The 20,504-nt window shown below is 47.5% G+C and overlaps 2 protein-coding genes across 4 annotated transcripts in view; one reads left to right on the top strand and one right to left on the bottom strand.

Annotated features, from left to right (window-relative positions):
• dlgap1b (discs, large homolog-associated protein 1b) overlaps nt 1-10,657 on the top strand; it is a 75,752-nt gene extending 65,095 nt beyond the window's left edge. For 2 of the 3 annotated variants that reach the window (XM_084033451.1, XM_084033450.1), the window contains exons 7-12: nt 3,070-3,452; nt 3,532-3,611; nt 7,011-7,432; nt 8,534-8,625; nt 9,082-9,234; nt 9,787-10,657. In XM_084033451.1, the coding sequence (XP_083889577.1) occupies nt 3,070-3,452; nt 3,532-3,611; nt 7,011-7,432; nt 8,534-8,625; nt 9,082-9,234; nt 9,787-10,005 (1,349 nt within the window). In that variant the 3' untranslated portion in view covers nt 10,006-10,657. Of the gene's footprint in view, nt 1-3,069; nt 3,453-3,531; nt 3,612-7,010; nt 7,433-8,533; nt 8,626-9,081; nt 9,235-9,457; nt 9,721-9,786 lie in introns of those variants that run through there. The other variant, XM_084033452.1, reaches the window with a different exon arrangement.
• Nucleotides 10,658-13,317: 2,660 nt separating this feature from the next.
• tgif1 (TGFB-induced factor homeobox 1) lies at nt 13,318-18,001 on the bottom strand. Its single transcript, XM_084034372.1, has 3 exons — nt 17,718-18,001; nt 15,716-15,945; nt 13,318-15,005 (listed from the first exon to the last, which is right to left on the bottom strand). Exons 1-3 carry the CDS (start codon nt 17,731-17,733, stop codon nt 14,322-14,324), a joined length of 930 nt encoding a protein of 309 aa, XP_083890498.1. The 5' UTR covers nt 17,734-18,001; the 3' UTR covers nt 13,318-14,321.
• Nucleotides 18,002-20,504: the final 2,503 nt, after the last annotated feature.

Genomic DNA, 20,504 nt, shown 5'->3' with positions numbered 1-20,504 from the left:
AGACTCTCATCCCAAACACGGTGCAGCTGGGCTCAGCTGTCAATGCCCCCCCCTCCCATACTGACCGCCCCCTTTCCGGGGCCCTTTTGTATTTGTTTGGACGGTGGTGGATTTGCCCTTGGCCCTCCGCGCGGGGGAGCCCGTTCCTGTTAGCTAGCCCCCTTAAACTAAACCGTCTGCCCTTTGAAGTGGCCTATCGCACAGATATACAGATCGGAGATTACAAGGCAGCTGCTCGCCTTCAATCTGTCCGCTAACGTGAATTAAATAAAGGAAGCACCTATGCGGACAAACAAATTACAAGGAAAAAAAAAAAGAGGTGGCTCACAGGTCTGTTTTTGTTCTGAAGGCAGGAGAAATGAATGGAGCCTTGGCTTTGTCTCCGGGGAGGGAAGAGGCTTTCTTTGATATTATCGAGCCCAGAGGTGGTGGGGGGGCTCTGCCAAGAAGAACCGCTATTCACACCAGCTTGTCGGCGTGGGACTTTTGAAGTATTTGTCAAAAGAGTGATTTGGCAGAGAGCCACTAGAGTTTAGTCATTCACAAACTCTTCTCTTTGGGGGTTGACAATGCTCGCAGCGGGCTGCACCCACCTCCGAGGGAAGGAGGTGGAATTCCACCGAATGAGGAAGTTGCTCACAAGATTTTTACGACTTACCTGATGTTATGGAGTGACAGAAACACTTTTTGTGTGTGTGTGTGTGTGTGCTCAACAGTGTCTGGTTGTTAAAGAGGGTTTTCCATATTCCTTCTTAAGAGCCTGATGGAATCCTGTCTCACATTCCTGCTCCTGTCCTTGACTGTCTGTGTGCGTGGGAGGTCCGGGGCAGTCTAATGCGTTCACGGCTGCAACGGGATCAAACCATTCCCTTATCATTTCAGTGGAAACTAGAAAACTTGGCTGCCTGTTTTTTTTTTCCCCTGGCAGTTGCCAGACATGCAGGAATTAGATCCACTGTAAGTTTTTCCGACGTAGGAACAGAAATCCATTCATTTTTTGAAATGTTTGACGACACATCTTTGCACGCTTCCATCCAGAGTGGCAGGCCTGGGCCCCCGAGTCACTGTGCAGCTCCTGATGAATGGAGAGCATATCAGTGTGCAGGAAGTCTGTGGTCTGCCTTGATGTGGAGAGGTTGAAACGTTCAGCTGGTTTGTGTCAACGTTATTTGTGTGCCTCCGTGCCTGCGTGTGCATGTCTGCAGGCCGCTGTTTTTCGCATGTTTTTGCGTGGGGGGCACGCTCCGACGCCCGGGTGTGTTTACTTAACCCGTCTTGCCATTCCAACCTCCCCCCTCCTCTGTCATTCTCCACGGCGCGTCTGGCTCTTCGCAGTGACAGCTAGGTGGGACATGGCGTGTCGTCTCCTCTTTCATACTTATTGAGCTGGATGAAAACCCTCTGTTCTTTAAAAAAAAGCCCTTCTCTGGGTCTGACAGGAGCACATGCACACATACACACACATGTGTGTGACTTTTAGATGACTTCAGGGGATAGAAGCTCTGAAAGGGGGGCTGACATTCGATCCTTTGAACCTCCACGCCTGATCGGGGCAGGACCTCTCCCTCTGTGCGAGTGCATATGTGTGTTTTTTTTTCCACGTTTTGTTCTCCTATGGGTCTGTACTTGTTGACCTTTCTGCAGCTTAGTCCTGGATGTCGATCAGATGCCCCGACAGACTACTGTGGCTGAATGAATTTGAACCAGCGCTGCGTATTGCGGCATGTCTTTGGCAGTAATTCCTGCAGTATCTCTTAAAACATATGACATAGGACGTACAGTAAGTCATCTTTTTGTTGCCTTTCTTGCGGTTTGTCACCTCACCATCAAAGGCTCACTCATAACAGCGACCGTGATCTCATCGCAGCGCTGTCTGAGGACTTTCCAAGCTCGTCAAAAACCCTGACAGAAATCTCGTCTGGGATCGTCCAATCACTGCTGGCGAGGCGGGAGGAGGAGGAGGAGGGAGGGAGGGGTGGAGGGGCGGCGGATGACTCTGACAAACCAAGAGGATGAAGTCAGCCCTTTGTTCACCTCCGATGTGTTAAGGCCTCCTCTGTAGCTGTCAGCGAGATGGCAAGACACAAAGCAAACAACATCCTGCCCTAATAGTTTTAGACATGGCTGCTCACGCTAGGTGTGGTTGGCAACAGTTGTCTGGCTGCACGTAGGGCAGCGATCTCGCCACGGTAGGATGTTTGTCTTTTGTAGGGATTAAAAGGGATCCAGGAAACCTGGTGTCCTAGTTTTTGCTGCAGAGCAAAGAGAGAGAGACCTAGTTTTGATGATAGCAGCAGGCCAGGAAGGAGAGTCGGAGGAGGTGTGTTTTTTCATCTGTTGGCATGTTTCTATGTGTCTGAGAGGCTCCATTGTCTGGCTGTAACCTGAGAGGGGAAGTCTTACACTTATTAATATCTATTATATACCGAGCTCCTCGGCTGTCTTCTACAACACAGTCTGCACGCAGGGCTATAGGCATACAGTAAGTGCGTAGAGGGTTTAACCATCTAGATCAGTGGGTCAAGTGGCTGACATGCTAATCCTATTACGAGACGAGGCTGTGATTTGTTAAAGTTGCCCCTAATCTACTGTCCATTTTGACTCCAACACAGAGACATAAGACGTCGTGGGGAAACTGTCAACTGTCACCCAAGTCACTTTGTTCCGAATCAGCGATTCATTTATATTTAATATGTTTTGTTATTCATGTTTTATTGATGACACTTTTCTTTATCATTTTATTTTATATGCTGCATAACATACAGACACATATACCTGCGTTTATATTTCTACCATTTATATTTTATATTTTAATGTACTCCGAACTCATTTTTTACTCATTAACTTATTCATATTTATATTTTAATCTTTGGCGTTATTTGCTGCTGCATCCAAATTGTCTAATTTGGAAGATTAAAGCCCACATCCGCAGTTTGTAATGCTTTTAAGTTAGAAATGATGATCACTATGATGTCATCCAGGTTATTTTCTCATATGGATTATCTTATCATATATATATTTGTAAGAAAGTATACTTCATACTTTCATCTTTCTGTCTCCTCCCTGCAGTGTCATCATGCATCACCACCTACAAGAAGACGCCTCCCCCCGTCCCGCCGCGGACCACCCCGTCCAAACCCTTCATATCCATCACGGCCCAGAGCAGCACCGAGTCGGCCCAGGACGCCTACATGGACGGGGGCTCCGGCCCGCGGACGGGCATCAGCTCCCAGCCGGGCCTGTCCAACTCCACGGAGAGCATCGACAGCATGAAGGCCCTGACGGCGGCCATCGAGGCGGCCAACGCTCAGGTGCACGGCCCCGCCAGCCAGCACGTCACCAACAGCATCACCATCACTGCCACCGCCACCACCTCTGCCGTCGCGCACGTCTCCGCCGACAGCAAGGCGCAGAGGGAAGCGCTCCGCAAGTGCCTCTCCATAGGGATCCAGGTTTGTGGATGAGTGTTTTTCTTCTTTTTTTTTTGCTACGTAAAAACTGGCGTGCTGACAATTTCTCCCCTCCTCTTAGGTGGACCCAGAGGAAGGAGGGCCGACGGAGGAGCAGTCTAAATTCCAGTCGATAGGAATCCAGGTGGAGGATGAGCGATGGTGAGTGGAGAGTCAAAGAGAGAAACTAGTAGGAGGTTGTAAAAGTGAAACTCGATAAGTCCGACGGGGAGGGATGGAGCGGAGATGCAACGAGCAGGAAGAGGACTCGCCGACACAGAGCGAGGTTTGTGGTGCTCGGTGCAAGCTTTTTGCCCCCCTGCACTGGCTTCACTGCAGCAGCTGTCCCCCCCAGTTCAGGGGAGGTTGGCGTCACAGCCCCCCCTCTCTGCCAACGGGGGCCCCCAAAGTGACAGCTGGGCCAGAGGATGTGGTGCAGGGAGCTGGGGAAGGTGGAGGGGGTGAGTTGACAGCCATCTGTTGCTCCAGTCATTGTGATTCAGGCCACTTTGAGGCTGCGTGTGTGTGTTTGCGTATGTGTGGGAGGGAGGGGAGGGAGGGGGGGGAGTTTTATTGGGTTTGTTTAGTTCTGAGAGCACTGAGAGACTGCTGTGCTGTCAGCTCCAGCCTCTCGTTCTGCAGCATGTTCCCAGTCTGGAGGAGAAGCGGCCCAGTGTGCATGCTGTTTCATGAGCTCACGTTGCACCAGGCATATCCAGGCATTTATGGCTTCTTTGTCTGCGCTTCGTTCCCTGCTGTCAAAACAAAGCCACCTTCTGTTTGGTGAAGGAAGTGGACAGATTTAACTCTGGTTTGTTTTCTCTGGAATTCAAAAAGGCATCACCTATTTTTTTTAATCAAAGGTCACAGCGAGGGCCGAATCCCGGCATTTTTAAACACACACACGCTTACACGGCGTCAGGGAATGCGAGGGGCTTTCTGAAAGGGGAGGTCTCAGCTGACCGGCCGAGCTCTCGACTCTCCGAGCCAAATATTAACTCACACAGACACCCTCCTCGTCGGCGGAGGTTTGGACGTTATGCACCGCGGCTCGTGCGTTTCTCTGGTTAATGTTTGGAGGAGGAGGGTGTTTTTTTTTGTTGGTGCATGTTTCGATTGTTTACCTGCTGGCGTGCATCGTCGTGTGACGTCGGTCTCATGCGTGTACGTGTGTGTGTGCACCTGGGAGGTCTGGGCACGCTGCCCCCTACGTTAGATTCCCAGACGGTGACAGTGCCAAAGAGAGAGAGGGAGAGAGAGGGAGACTTTATATGCAGCAGGTCATAACCTCACCTCCCTGTTTGAACTAGGATTAAGTGAGAGGGAGTGGAAGAGAGTTTTTTAAAGAGAAGAACTACAAACATGTCTGTAAACAAACTTCTTAACTTCTTTGTAATCTGAAAAGTTTGGAGAAGAAAAAAAAGTATCATATTTAGGCTTTTTTTCTCTGTTTTTTCTCTGTTTTATTTTTCTAAACTGCTAGTATGACCACAAACCAAAACAAAAATAAATGTTATGAATGAGACAGAATTCCGTGTATTCCAATTATTTTTAGGGCCCTGCATGTTTAGGGTTTAGTAATCACCAGATGGCTTTGCAGTCACAGAGGAAGTGGGGCATAGTGACTAAACCAGAGAGCACAACCATCTTGAAAAGTCAACTTAAGGGACAGCTAGACCTCCCCGTCTTCTTTTATGTCCCCCCCCACTCACTGGAGGTTTGTCATTACTGGCATAAGACAAACAAACCTCAGCCTCAGGTGCACACGCAGAGTAAAAACCCTTCTGTCATCCTACTTTCAGCTCGTTCTGGCACTTCTTCATCCGAATAGGATGCCGGGCTGTTTTTGTTTATCCCAGACTTCGGCGTGTTTGTGGTTTGAAACATGTTCTCCGCAGATGAGAGGGGGAAAAAATGATTTCAAAACCAAAACCAAGAGGCCCTCGGAAAGCAGCGGCACATGGAATGTAAAACTCCACCTCTGTTGTGATTTACAGCCCTCCGTCATGTTCGCCACATGAATGTAATGAGAACATGGACTTTTTTCTTCCTTCTTCCCCTCCTCCTGCATACCTTCTTGATATTTTATAGTCTCCTCACCCTCACACACGTCGACTTTTCTCTTTAAATGCCCTTCCTTGTGCTTCTGCCTCCCCGTCTATTGATATGTCTGTCTTTCTGTCTGGGTTGTGTTTGGCCTTGCCCGTCTTCGCCCCTGCAGGAAGTTGTTAGCGGGCTGATAGAAAGCAGGCTGAGGTCATTAGAAGTGAACACCTGCTCGGAGGAGTTACTCTTTAACTGCTCTTCACACAACACTCGCACTCGCGGGGCTGCTTGCATGTGCACATAAAGCACACACAGACACACACACACATCGCGTTTGATCTCGCCGAAGCCACTCCCTTTTTTTTCCCCCTGTTAGCTCTTTCTTCTTTTTTTTTCCTGTTCACGGAAGAGGAGCGATGAATGAGACGAGAGGAGGGGAGGTTAGAGATGAATAGCTTAGCTGCGAGGAGGAGTGAGCGTCCGGAGACGAGGCCGAGGCGGACGTGATGGAGCTGTGATCGTTGGTGTGTCGAGCTGCAGGCGGGTCGAGCTGAGGGTCACTCACCTTTAACTCTCGCTGGGCAATGCTGTTACTTCTTTTCTTATTTTGAAGTTTGCGTGAGGAAGTACGGGATGATTTCTAATGTGTATGTTTTTATTTGTATCCTAGGAGCCTCTGTACGTCTGTGTGTGTGTATCTCTTATTTGCACCCTGCTTCGTTATTGTGTGTGTAAACAAAAGATGTGCTTTAAGTCACATAACAATTAGAGTGTCGGCTCCTCCAATTACTGCGCAGTTAGCTGGCAAGTCCCGCCCCAGCCCCACCCACCGCCAACGCCAATGCCAGGGTCCCTCTGGTGTCCCATTCATTACTGGGGTGGTGAGCTGCTCTGTAGAACATAGCCAAACATGTGTGTGTGTGTGTGTTGATTTAATCTTTGCATGTGTGTGTGTGTGTGTGTGTGTGTGTGTGTCTGCTGGTACACATGGCGTAGAGGGACTTGGCAACGGCTGCCCGACGGCGGCACAAAGCCTCTGAGCCAAATATGACATAGCATACCCAGCTGTACCCCGTGTGTGTGTGTGTGTGTGTGTGTGTGTGTGTGTGTGTGTGTGTGTGTGTGTGTGTGTGTGTGTGTGTGTGTGTGTGTGTGTGCGTGTGCGTGTGCGTGTGTGTGTGTGTGTGTGTGTGTGTGTGTACGGTACATCGGCCCAGAGCATGGCTTGTGGTGTGAAAAAAACAACTGCACACTCTGTTGCTTCTGAATGAGCCAGGTGATAAAATATCACACACACACACACACACTACAAAAGCTATCTATCAGTGATGAAATGACTGTGATCATTTCCATGTTTCATCCCGGGATCACCTCCAACAGCTGTGTGTACACACTGGTATCCTAATGAGTGCTTGAGGAGAGACACTGATGTGGTGTTACTACACCGTTTGAGTGTGTGTAACCAATCGCACCGACTCAGATCTTTAAGAGGCGCTCTCTGCTTCCGTCCCCTAGTTACCGCAGGATGACCCGCTCCAACAGCGTCACCACGGCGGTGCAGGCCGACCTCGACGACCCCACGGACGCCCCCCAGCTGCCGCCGCGCCACTGCGCCACCATGCCGCGCCAGCACTCCCGCGACACCACCTCCTCCTCCTCCACCGTCAGCATCCAGGGCTCGGGGAACCACTACCACGCCTGCGCCGCCGACGACTACGGGGAGGCGGGCTTCGACCCGTCCATCCTGCCCCCTCCGGACCCGTGGATGGACAGCGTCGCCGAGCCGGAGGGGGGCGCCCTGGAGGCCGTGGGACGATCGGTGTGCCCCCGCGACGGCCGCTGGTTCCTGAAGCTGCTGCAGGCCGAGACGGAGCGCATGGAGGGCTGGTGTCGACAGATGGAGCGGCACGAGATGGAGAAGGAGCTGCCTGACGAGAGTGAGTTAGAAATGCCAAAATCTGAAGACAAGAGAGCCCGTTGTGCACTGATACCAGGTCTCCTCTCCATCCTCTCCTATCTGCTCTTCTCCGCCGATTCGGAGGCTGCTGGTATTCATGGTATCGGGCCACAATAGCTGCTTGTTCCTGTCTCAGGCCCTCTGGCCTCCACCGACATACCGTGCATACTTATCAATAGGCTGCTGCTGCTGCTGGCTCCAGCCACACATCTGTCCTTTAGACACACTGTATAATAAACTCTCCTACAGACACAGTGACAGGGTTTCTCTCAGCGCTCCTCCAGGCAACTAATATTTGATTTTTTAATGTAACACTGCAGAGACACTGAATAAAATGTGTTTTTATGCACATGCACTCGCATGCACATAAATACCAGCCTGGGTAAAAGAAGCCTCCGGCAGTAGGAACTGTATTTATACCCGTCCTCGCCGCGTCTTACCCAAAATGCCATTGTTTATGCAGCTCGGCTGCTGTTATGCTTCCAGGGCAGATATTCTCTCACAGAACGTGCTGAACGGGGGGAGGCTGTCTCAAGGTTATGTTTTCCCAGATCCCACGCTAGCATGTGCACACACACACACACACACACACACACACACACACACACACACACACACACACACACACACCTCCTGAAGGAGTTGAAAACAGTGTATGTGCAGATTCATTACTCCCCCCTCTCAGCTTTCTGATCCCATTTTCCCCTTCATGTAGACTAATGTATGCACTGACAGTTCCTCTCCCTCGGGACATGTGAGTCAATAGGGCTGACATCGGAGTCAGCTTATGCAGTACACCCTTGTTTATCTCATATAGCTGTCTGCCAAACAGGCATTGTGAGAACATATGTGCTGTATGGCATTTAGAATTGTATATTCCTATAGGATTGCTATTTTTTGCATCTCTCTGCATTTCAGTCATTATTTCCCCAAAAAAACGAGGATTCTATCGCATCTTTTTTTCTCTGCATCACGAACGCGCCGTCTCTCCGTTGAGCTGCAACATGCCTGCGGTATGCGGCGCTGTGAGTAATTGCATTGTGAATTCAGCGTGCGTGCATGCATGTGTGTCTTCCCGCAGTCCTGGGGAAGATCCGCAGTGCAGTGGGGAGTGCCCAGCTGCTGATGTCCCAGAAGTTCCAGCAGTTCCGGGAGCTGTGCGAGGAGAATCTGGTATGTGTCACCTCATCCTCTGCATGCTTCCCCAGCCCTCCCCCCTCCCTCCCCCCCTCCCCCCCAAAACACTGACATCATCCTGCACAAATCATCCTGACAGGCCGGGCTACTCATTTACTATGCATCCAGTGTAGAGCGTGCATCTGCACACCCTGGTCGTGTGGCTCCGTATTGAAGCAGCTAAACCGTTTTTTCTTGTGCATTTGCCATTTGCAAATTTTTTGTGTTGCATAATAAAGCCATTATACAGCAATAAGACATGCCATTTTAGGAAAAGGTCATTTCATTATTGACCCTAATTATTATAAAATCTGTCATCACTATTCCAAATGACTTTAGTATGAATTTAACTCAATTGAAAGCCGATTCTGTGGATTGTGCCGTTTCAGTACTACTAAATCGTAATATATAGACAGTATGTGCTTATATTTGTGTGTTTTTTGTGTGTTTCAGAATCCAAATGCACACCCGCGGCCCATCTCCCAGGACCTGGCGGGTTTCTGGGACATGCTCCAGCTGTCCATCGAGAACATCAGCCTGAAGTTTGATGAACTCCACCAACTCAAAGCCAACAACTGGAAACCTCTGACCCCACCAGAAATCCAGGTGCAGACGCGCAAACATCCACTTTAATTTAATCTCACATTTTTCTTTTTTTGGAATGCTTTACTGACCCCGCATGTGATCTGCTGTCTTTACTTGTATTATTTGACATTTGAAGCAGCTAAGCTTTCGTTGTAGCATGCAGATTTGTGTTGCTTTGCTTCTTATCGTCATGTCGCCCGCCTGACGTCACCACCGGTGTCTGTGTTTGTTCTGTTGTCGACAGTGAGCTGCTTTTGAGAAGCCACTCTACCTGCCATGCACCGTTGGGGCCTGTCCGTCTCCAATGGCCACTCTTACCTCACACAATGGCCTCCGCCGTGCCCTCTTAGCCCACACAAACGGCTGCCGCCACTGTGAACCTCATTTCAAACAAAAATATTGCATGCTCTGACATTATGCCGACGTCAGCCACGCCGCTCTCCGTCTAACCCCTCGCGTGAGCTGGCTGCAGTTTGTGTCGCCCCCCCCTCCCCCTCCTCACTATGTTTAGCTGCAGCTTGCCAACGAGGACCTCGAGTGGTCTTTCACTGAGACTTTGTCATTCCTGTCCAGGAGAGGAGGATGCCCCCTCCCGTGCCAAAGAAGCCCCTGAAGGGCCGCCACGCTCCCCTGGCGAGGGACCGCTCGCTGGAGAGCTCCGAGCGCCAGCGTCTGGAGGCTCGCAAGCGCCTGCTAGCTGCCAAACGTGCCGCGTCGGTCCGGCAGAGCTCCGCGACCGAGAGCGCGGACAGTATCGAGATCTATATCCCCGAGGCTCAGACCAGACTATGAGACACACAGATGCATGTACCCAGACACATGCCCCCGGTACACTGTTGCATACACACTATAGCACTGAATGGTCAGGCCAGGGTGCTAACACGACACTATATCACTGTACATTTACAGCATTTATTTATTTATTTACCCCGCCTCCTCCCCCCCTTCTTCATTTTACTTCTCCCAGCTTTAATGTAGCATTCCCTCCTCACTGTCAAAAGCCTATCTGATCCCTCTTTTACGTGGCCTAATATTACAAAGTAGCACAGCGGAGATGCTTCACGTTATTCTGTGTTAGATGCAGAAAATCAGAGGGAACATGCATGTTCATGTGCAAGTGTGTTCAAATGTATCAAATCAAATGGAGATACCAGACCTACTCATATTCACAGTCGTATTATTTATGCTTATTTTATTTTTTTTGTATAAAACCCCCCAAAAAATCAACTGAATCTGGGAAAAAAAAAAAAGTTTGTTTAAGGAGGTCAAACAGGGCAGACAAGGAAACTATAGTGTCGGGTTTGCAACACAATTCGCTCCCTTCAGTCTGAGAAATGGGTCTTTCCAGAAAGGTCAAGAGGTCAGATTTTTGCTCCTCCAGGTGAGGTGAAGTGGCCGTTGAGCTCTGTGCTCCTGAAATTCACTGAAAAGAATCACTGTTTGGGGGAAAAAAAGGCCACAAAGCTAATCCATGCGTGTGATTACGAGCGAGGTGGAGCGATTTCAGAAGTTCATTTTTCCAACGTGCTTCCTATTTTTCTAGGCCCGAGGGGTTCTAGTTGTAATTGAGGTAGCAGTATCAACAGACTGACAACAGAAACCACCCATCTCGTCCTGTTTAAAACCGAGCAAAACATGTTTGTATAAAGAGCATAAGTATAATGACATGACGTGCATGCCGACACAAGCTAACCGATATTTTTTTGTCTTTTTTAAAAACAGGTTTAATCCTTTTTCTGACGTTGCGTTCGCACTCTTCGGTGGTTCAGACGATGCTAAAAATACTGATATTTGGTACAATACTGGTAGTTGTACTATATTTTATTACGTCGTTTTTAGACAAGAGAGGTTTATTGACAGTATTGAGACTAAAGGACTGGAAAAAGGGACTATGTCCTCCTCACTGTGTGTGCACTATCTCTGCCTCTAAATGAAGCAATTATTTGAAGGACATACAAGAAAAAAGATTCAATTTATAATATTTTGTATTCATGTTTAATTTATTGATTAGGAGAAAAATGACTGTTTATTGACATTGTGATTATGATTATGCACTGACAACAAGGCCCTTATACTGTGTTTATTATTTTTTTATTTATGTTGATTCAGCATGACAGGCACCTTTTTCTTTCTGTTTTCAGTGATCAGCCTTAATTTCTAATATGATAGTCGAGCACAACAGCAGTCTCAGGGGAAGAAGTGTGTGTGTGTGTGCGAGTGTGTGTGTGTCCGAGAGAGTGCGACTGACTTCACGTGACTGTATATGTCTCTTACTGTATATATACAACCCCCGGTCACCAGGACACGATCTCAAAGGGAATAGCATCCATGCCATCTTTGTTTTTTTTTTTTGAATAATGCTCCCACTGAACCTGCTTGGATGTGGAGACAATCCGGCCAGTTTACCATCACGTACGTGTTTTTTGATAAGCAGAATAGCGGGGACTTTGGTGTGTAGTGTGATTCTCTGTATTGATCTGATAAAGTTTTGTGCCATTGGGTTAGGTGAGGGTGTGTTCCTGCTATTTACCCCCCCGTCAAACGGCTCCCCGAAGTCTTCACGAAGACGTGATGAAGTAACCGTACAGTATGATTTGTATTTCCTTTAATCGATGTGAAGTTTAAGGAGGATGCGTAAAATAGTTCTCACTTAATGCCATTTTTTTTTTACTTTTCAACTCGTATTTGAATTGTCCGTCAAATGGATTATTTATGTTCATGATATTAACATATCAGTATAATGCTCCTGGTATAGCAGGGAGGTAAAAACCAGAATGTTGGATTCCTGGCGATTCTGAAGCTTGTGACGTAGTTCTATTCAGAGATTATTCAAATAAACATTTGTACATAAATGAATGTTTCCCTTATGTAAATGTCAACTTAAAAACAACCCCAATCAATTAACATATTAAGCAGATATACATTTTTGTAATTAATGTTATTACACTGTTGATGTTATGGCACGTGTATGAGCTCTTATCAGCATTAAAAAATATATATATATCATTGCAATCATTTTGTAACGTTCATTTTTTCCCTCCCACCCCCCCCAGTCTCCCACATGTGTTTTCAATTGGAATATAATTAAACAGATTACAAGGCCGGCATGGTGTGTTTTTAGGGCATTCCCCTTCCGCAGGGGCGGGTCCCCATAATTAGACGGCACATTTGGCCTTGGCTTAGCCCCGACGCTCCTGTACGCGCAGCTTCTGGTGATTCGTCACTCATACATCAGTCATGCTGACGGGAGGCATGCTGACCTCGGTGGCCGGAGTTCAGGGGTGGGGGGGTGAGGAAGTGGGTGTCGTCTTTGTGTAAAGGCCGGTCCCAGGGTCAGTCTACCTTTTCAGATGGGCTTGCAACTGCCCACCGTGTGCCTGGAGGTCTGTTTAAACCCTTATCTAACCCCTGTCCCCCCACCACCAAGAGAGCTGTCACTTTAACAGGGAAAAAACTGCATTCTTAACATTTGTTAACATTGGAATTGACAATAAAATAATGATTATTCAAGAGATTACTTACATTAAACCACATATTATAGCTGATTTTTAAAGATATGATTGTGGGGTCTTTTTTTAAGTGAAACAGCCTCTTTTTAAATTCCTTTCAACATAAATAAATGAAAGGGTGGCTGTCTCAGCACATAAAGACAACAAATCCCGTTGAGGCCAGTAGAGGAGCTTTAGCGGGACCAGAAGGGAACAGCTGTCCTCCGAGCCTCCGAACGAGGCAGCGCACTGCCGTTGTAAGCTGACTTTGACTCTATTGAGATGCGGGCGCACATAAAGCCCCGTTGGCAAGAAACTGTTGACGTCTGCCGTTTGCTCGTGTTAATTTATGCAGGATTATGTTAATTGGCAGGAGCTGTTGTAAACCTTCTCACACACACACACACAGGAATGTCTCTGAAAACGGCAGCCTGTGGAAAGGCATGAACGCTATACTATTCCTGTCCTCCAGCTCTCCCTCCCTTTTTATTTACAGAACGCTATGACTCAATACGCTCGCCGTATCCTTAAGGGGTTGAAGCCGTAATCTCCACTAACGTTCAGCTGGATTGGACGCAGCCCGTGAACGCATGTGATCAACAAACAAAATGATCAATTCTGTAGAAAAACAAAACTTTATTTGAATCCCATGTGACCCCTATTTGCCACAAACATTGCACAGTATGAAAAGAAATCACATCATTGGGCATCATGTCACATTTACTATACACATGGTCCTATTATACATGAAACTGCTTCTTTCTCTCTCTTTTTTTTTTTTTTTGGTGATTTCAAAAACATTGCTGTCCCCGTCAGGTTGTGAAACAGCAAAAGACATCTGTAGTGTTTTAATTTTTCCAGTCCACTGGCCGTTGGTTTTTTCACTGAGTGATGGGATGAAGGCTCAAACTAAGAACCTGCTACATTGGTCATCAGAAATATCCCTTGTTGGGGGAAAAAACGAACGAAAAAAGTAAAAAAAAAAACTTTTAAAATAGCTAAAAAGTAAATCAAAACTATACTTATACTCATGAAAAACACTTTTACTACAGTAGTGAATAAGTTTGTCATAGATGCTGAGAGCAAAGTATGTTTAAGACACTGAGATGACCTTCCTCCTGCCTTTTGGTGTGCAAACGAAACAAGGCAGACCGATCATGAGCTGATCTCTGAAATGTAGAACAGTAAATATGTGTGGACGCGACCAAAACTGCCCGTTTGGTCTGTGAAGGAGGGCTGATTCGAGCTCATTCTCTCTTCTCCTTTTTAAAATAAAAAATGACAGACAGTATAATGGAAAGACGTAAGACAGGCAGCATTTCTCTTGATAACATTTTTGGTCCCTGTGTGCAAATAAGATACACATGTAGATACAAACGCATGTATGTGAAATGAATAAACAGCCAAGGCACCTCGATACAGTTTTTTCTTTTTTCTCTTTTCAATAAAAAAACATCCTCATCAAATTTGATTGGTATACCAAAAATAGAAATGATCAGGCTTTCCGTGTGGATTTGTTCTGTTTGCGTGCAGACGAGTCACTGAACTCCAGGGGGGAGGGTGTGGGGGGGGGGACAATGTCAGTCGCTATTCCCTCTTCTTCTTCTTCTTCTGTCACTTTTAGGACACCAGCTGTTTGGCTTGCAGCTCCATCTCCGCCGCCCGCTTGAGGGCCACGTCCACCAGGAGCTGGAAGCCGCTGAAGTCTTGCGTGAGGTCTGGTGGGGTGGGCGGCGGGGTGTTGAAGAGCCCGCTGCGGGGGCTCAGGTTGCCCTCCACGCCGGTGCTGCCGAGGATGGTGGTGGTGCTGGTGGTGGTGGCGTGGGGCGCCTCGTCCTGGCACCTGAGCAGCGCCTGAACCTGCGCCGCCTGCAGCAGCTCCGCCACCGCCGCTCTGTCGCAGTTCATGCCGGGCGCGGGCGGCTGGGAGGACGTCGGGCTGGCCTGCATCGCCGCCGTGACAGTGGTGTGACAGATGACAGACGGGCGGGTGGGCACGAGCCCCGGGGAGGGCGGCAAGGAGGTGGGAGAGGGCGCGGAGGGCGACGCCGGCTTCCTCAGGACGCTGGGCGCGGCGGGTTCGAAGCTGGAGGGGTGGAGGACGCGCTTGTCGTAGCTCTCCTCCGGGGTGGCGGCGGCGCTGGCGGGGGCGGGGCTGTGTTTCGGGGACTGGGAGCTGTCGGAGAAGCTGTCGCCCGCTTTGCTCCCCTTTCTGGATATGGTGAACTGGTTGGGGTCTTTGCCGTCTTTCCGCAGCATCTCCGGGAGAAGTCGCCGCCGTGCGTTGATAAACCAGTTGCACACCTGGAGGACGAAAAAAAAGAAAGAAAAAGCATTATAGGGTTGGCTTATGTTCCGCCATGCAATTTAAAAAAGAAAATCTGCTGGTACACTTATCCCCCAGGTGCAGATTGCACCTGTGTTATGAATGGAGAAATTTAAAATGAAAGGCTAAACACCCCCCATCCCACACTACCTCACACAAGTAGGGATCTGTGTAATTTCTCAACATCTCAAAGCTTAACAAAAACTTCTGAATTCTTAATCCTGCATTTCAAATAGTTTTCAATAAAAACAAAAAGTCCTCTCTCTTTTGTCATAGCAGTAATCAGGGTCCCTCCCCCCCCCCTCCTCTCAGTCCTCCAGGCTAGTCGTAACTGGCTGAGGCAGACTCGCTGCTCTAACCGATGTAAATGACTCTGCATTGTTCCCAGACAGCTGGGATGGAAAGGAGGCTGGAGGGAGGGAAATTCCTGTCCGAGCGCCTCCGCCAAGCCCACAGCGCTCGGGGAGGGAGTTTACTCACGCCGTATCAGACTTCACCGTTGCAACATCGCTCTGCAACGACCTTCGATTCATTTGTTTGTGTGTCATGTTTTGTTTTTCCTCCAGACAGGAAATGATTCACCCACGCTGACACTTGCTTCCTCTTGACTTTTCCAGCAATTTTGGTCACGTTTTAAAGGATTTTTTTTTACTAAGCAAAAGCGGAAGTGTTCTTTTTTTTGCCGTACCTGTAGTGTGGAGAGCTGAGTCTGCTTTGACAGGAGGGCTTTCTCCTGCTCAGACGGGTACGCGTTGTAGCGGTGCTCGTACAGCCAGTCCCTGAGGATCTGAACGGACTCCTTGGGTAGATTCCCTCGCCGTTTCCTCTTCCCGCTGCTGCCCGAGCTGGACGACAGATCCAGCGGGGCGTCCACGCTGTCCTCGTCGTCAGTCTCGCTCCCTGACAGCATCGCCAAACCTGCGAGGGGGGGAGGAGGGAACCAGAGAGAACGTGTGAGAACAGGATGAAGTGTATGCACGGTTATGTCAGCCACCCCGTTGTCAGTCTCCCAGACGATCTGCCGCAGCCGCTCACCAAACACAGGCTGTCTGGGAGGCAGCTGATGTGTCAGAAGCAAGCTGTCAAGTTCAGCCATGTGATTCATATAAGGAGCGAGGGAGGGTGTGAGGAGGAGGGAGGGAGGGAGGGAGTGAGCCGGGGGAGGAAGGGTTGGTTTGAAGTGGTGGTGGTGGTGGTGGTGGGGGGGAACGGGGGACGTCACAAAGGCTGCTCTGATGCTGTGTCAGTTATAAAACCTGCCTCAACAAATATGAGCCAGGTCTACTGCACAGACGAGGAGCACCACCTTGCATGCTGGGATACGTAAAGTACTGACCACGGGAACAATCCCCGCACAGAAAGGGACACTTTGTTTGGAAGAAAGGCAACGGTGCTTTTTTTTGTAGAGATTACAGAGTCGCCTTCTTAATTTGGTGTGTTAGGCATGTCTAATCAGAGTCGATCCTGATCAAACAGGATTTGGGCCTTTGAATTACACTGGATGGAGGGAGGGAGGGAGGGAGGGGGTAAACCTTATGTTTGTGAACTATTCAGGTTCAACTAAAGCGAGCATAAAAAGAAGCACATGTTTTTTATTATTATTATTTACAAATAGATCCCAGCAGCTGACTGTGGAAGCAGGCCAGACTCCATTAAGAAAAACACGGGAATAAGAGTGAAAAAAGGGGGCATTTAATCCAGTTCCCTGAGCAGTCTGTTGTAGAGAACTAGTGGGAAGCAGCAAGAAAGTTCCCAAGTCTGCGCGGCCAACAGGATGAGGTAATTACGTGGGCTGGAGAGAGAGGGAGAGGGAGGGAGGGAGAGAGGGGAAGGGGGAGGGGAGACCTGTTGCAAATCAGCGTCTCCAGACTAAACAAAAGAATCTGGGGCTGCGTGCTCCTTTGTATGCGAATTCAAAAGTTTCGACACGCAAACAGCGAGTTCTCCACAAACTCCACTCCGTCTGAAACACCAGGGTTTCACAGAGTGGACGGGAAATGTGGTTTAAATGCACACAGGGGCTGGTTTCTGGGAAGTTTAAGCAACTTGTAAGGGGTTTTCTATTGTGTGTGTGTGGGCGCTGCACCACGAGGTCCATGAATGTAACAAGGCAACAAGAAACAGGCAACAATGAGGTCAGGATGAACGTTAGCCGTCATTTGATTTGAGATACAATTCATAAAAACGCACTACTTGTGTGTCGTTTGAGGATTTTTTGTTCCTTCTTCCAAACTCTAACAATAGTCGCCCAAACTTTTGCCTCCTATCGTCGCAAACTTTCCAACACAAAACAAACAAAAAAAGCTAGCATTCGAGGCTCTAGTTTTTGACATTTGTGCGCGAGCTCCCCCGAAAAACTTGAGCCTAATTTCCACCGCGGAGGGAAAAAAAGAACAACAAAGCGCGTGGCGACACCGCCGCGTGCTCACGCGTCAAAACGCGAATAAACGCGGATGCATTTCTTCTTCTTTTTAAAAAAAAAACACGCTTATAAAACGTGTAAAAGCTGCTTATATCGACTTCTGACATCGCGCCAGCACATGGCAGAGAGAAAAAACCCCCCTGTCATGTCTGGAGAGGAAACAATAGACTGCGTGGTCTGCGTACGAGGGAAATCGCTCTGTTCGCCGTCTCCGAGCTATCTAAACTAAACTTTCCACTTCATTCGCCTCACAAAGCGTCCAACCTACCCTTTTTCGTCTTCATTTCCGTCCGCAAATGTCCACTTTAGTTTCGCCAAGCGCAGGAGAAAATAGCCTTTGTGTCAGTGCGGTGTTTTTTTTCCTCTTCTTCTTTCCTCCAGAAATCCCCAGCGTGTATCCGAATATCCTTATTCATCAAAATCCGCTTCTTTCCCCGCTTTTTTTCTTGTTCTTCTGGTCCTTTTTTTTCCGTGGCGACGCGGTTTTTTTTGTGTGTTTTTTTTTTACCTGAGATCTCCGCGTCCCTTTCGGCTCAAAGCCCTTTTCTCATTGACTGTGTGTTTGATCCTGAAACTGGGTGACAGCTATCTTTGACAGCTGCGTGACTCAACGCACACAGAGATCCTCCCACCGCGGAGGGCAGAGGGAAAAAAAGTCTCTGACATCAGCATGCTCCGCTCCACTGACACGGATACGAGTCGTTACTGCTGCAGACCCCCCCTCCAGTAAAAAAACAAAGCCAAATAAACATGTTTATTAAATAATTACGCAGAAAAGGCGTCGATTGTGGCGCGCAGTCAGAATGACAACAACAACAACAACAACAGGCTGGCGGGGGAGCACTGCGGACCTCGTGGTAACATCTCACATAAATAACAACCCCGATGAGAAATCACAACATTAATGCCACAGGTTATTTATTTTGTTTGCATATTGTGACGTGTGTGTCCGCGTGGTGTTCGGCTACACATTTAATATTTTTTTTAAAAATATTTTTTATTCTGTGCACACCGATGTATGCCTCCTATAATAACGTCACCGTGCAGCCGCGTGGAACGACAATGGAGCCCCGGTAATACCAGCACATGCTGTGTTTACCGCACTTTCCCCCTCCAGCGGTGTCGCTGTAGTAGATCCCCGCACGTCAATGTCAACATTATGTAAAGGCTCCCAATGTATCGTGGCTATGAGGGGGGGGAAAATGTGTAAGTAGGCTATCTATGCATTGGTGTACTAAAGGGGACGTCGTGCACCACGCCGTGTTGCTAAAACACAACAGTACAGCGAAGAGGGGGGGTAAATATCAATGCGCTCATTTGTATGCCGGACACAACCTTGCGACAGCTGCCGTGGCATCGCCTCTTTGCATGCATTTTGTTCCAGACACGCGTTCGGCTCCTCCAGCGTGAAGCTCAATGTCGCCCCCGCGCGTCTATTTGCTGTAACTGCACTTGGAATGCGGCAGTCCCCGCTGTGACACGAGGTCCTCTGGCTCCCTCTGATGGTTAATCAGCGACGTGACATGACCTTTTGTGAGTTTAAAAAACAACAACACGTCCACTTTTGTATTATTGTATTAGAATTTAACGTTTCCCATCCACCACCAGTCTAATTTAATCATGTAGCCTGAATTAGTTGATGATTTATGGATTACAAGCTGCAGAACAAACTCCACTGAGGTAGTAATATCTATATAAAGCACCAAACACAAGTAGTGTGATTCCGTTTCAACCGGACAAGTCGAAACAGTCAGCGTGTTAAAAATAGAGGTGAGTTAAGCTCGCTAACCTGCTCATGTTGCCACCTGCCAGTTCCATTAGCTATTGTACGCTGTGTCTCACACACCCTCCAATCCAAATAATGGTTGGATTGGATTGAAAATGGAAATGTGACATTATGTTGTAGTATTTTCAAAGAGGCAGTGTACCAGGAGTAGTACTCAGCCTGTAATCTTCATCACTGGAGAGGCTTTGAAAATGACCCTGATGATGGAATCTCAATTTAAAACAAAGGTGTCAGTTAGAAACATAGTATTGGTTCCTTAATGTGAAGATATTTTATTTTATTTTGAATACTTTTAAACTATATAGGAGTGTCATACTAAATCACAACATTACACCTTTAATTTAAAGGACCTAATTATACTTTTTTTTAAATCTGTCAGGCCTCCTGAAATACTGGTGGTAAATTATTAATTCAATAAAATTTAAATATCTGATAAAAAAATAAGTTTACTGATATTGTGAGCTTTAGTTTATTGTTTTTGTGGTACAATAAGGAGTTAAATGCCTTTATTTATGGCTTATTATTTGTCTCTTTAGTCACATTACTCTGTAGCAGGCTAAGGATTAAGGAGTGTTTTTATTTGTTCTAGTCAGAATCGGGAACGTTTGTCAACTTGAATGTGTTCCTGTCATCCACAGCGTTCCCATCAAATCCTTTACATGTTTCAACTGGTCGACCGCTGACGCGCTGCTTCAGTCAGAGCCTGAAAGCGGAGCGCTGCGTCAAGCTGCATTCCAACAGCGTGAGCGAGACCGGACGTTACGCTGTTTCACCTTCAAAATAAAGTAAGTATCGCTTTATTCTGCTTCATCTGTGTAGCCTTTTTTTATGAGCTGATTTCCAAACAGTTTAGAAAATATGTGAATTACAATATATATGGCTACTCAGTAATTCAGTTTTCATTTTACCTCAAGTTATCAAACTTTCACAATCAAGATTTATCAACTCATTGTCATGAGAGTATGAAAATATTCTCCTGTGGAGCACACTGCAGATGAGCTACAGAAATTATAATAATAATAATAAGTATATAATTACATAAGATATGTGTAAAAGGGGAACACAAATCAGAAATATTATTTATTCTGAACATGTGTACGTGCTAGTAAAGTGTAAACTGTTTTTCATGAACTCAACAGCTTGTAGTGTCACATATATCGACTACACAGGTGTTCTCCATTTAACTAATTAACCTCAGTGACTTCTAATCCAATTGGCTGCACTGGCCATGATTTTGATGTAAAAGATGAATGCAAACATTGTATGATA

Source organism: Eutrigla gurnardus, assembly GCF_963514095.1.
Source record: "Eutrigla gurnardus genome assembly, chromosome: 18".
Lineage (NCBI taxonomy): Eukaryota > Metazoa > Chordata > Actinopteri > Perciformes > Triglidae > Eutrigla > Eutrigla gurnardus.
This window is presented reverse-complemented; position numbering and strand designations above follow the sequence as displayed.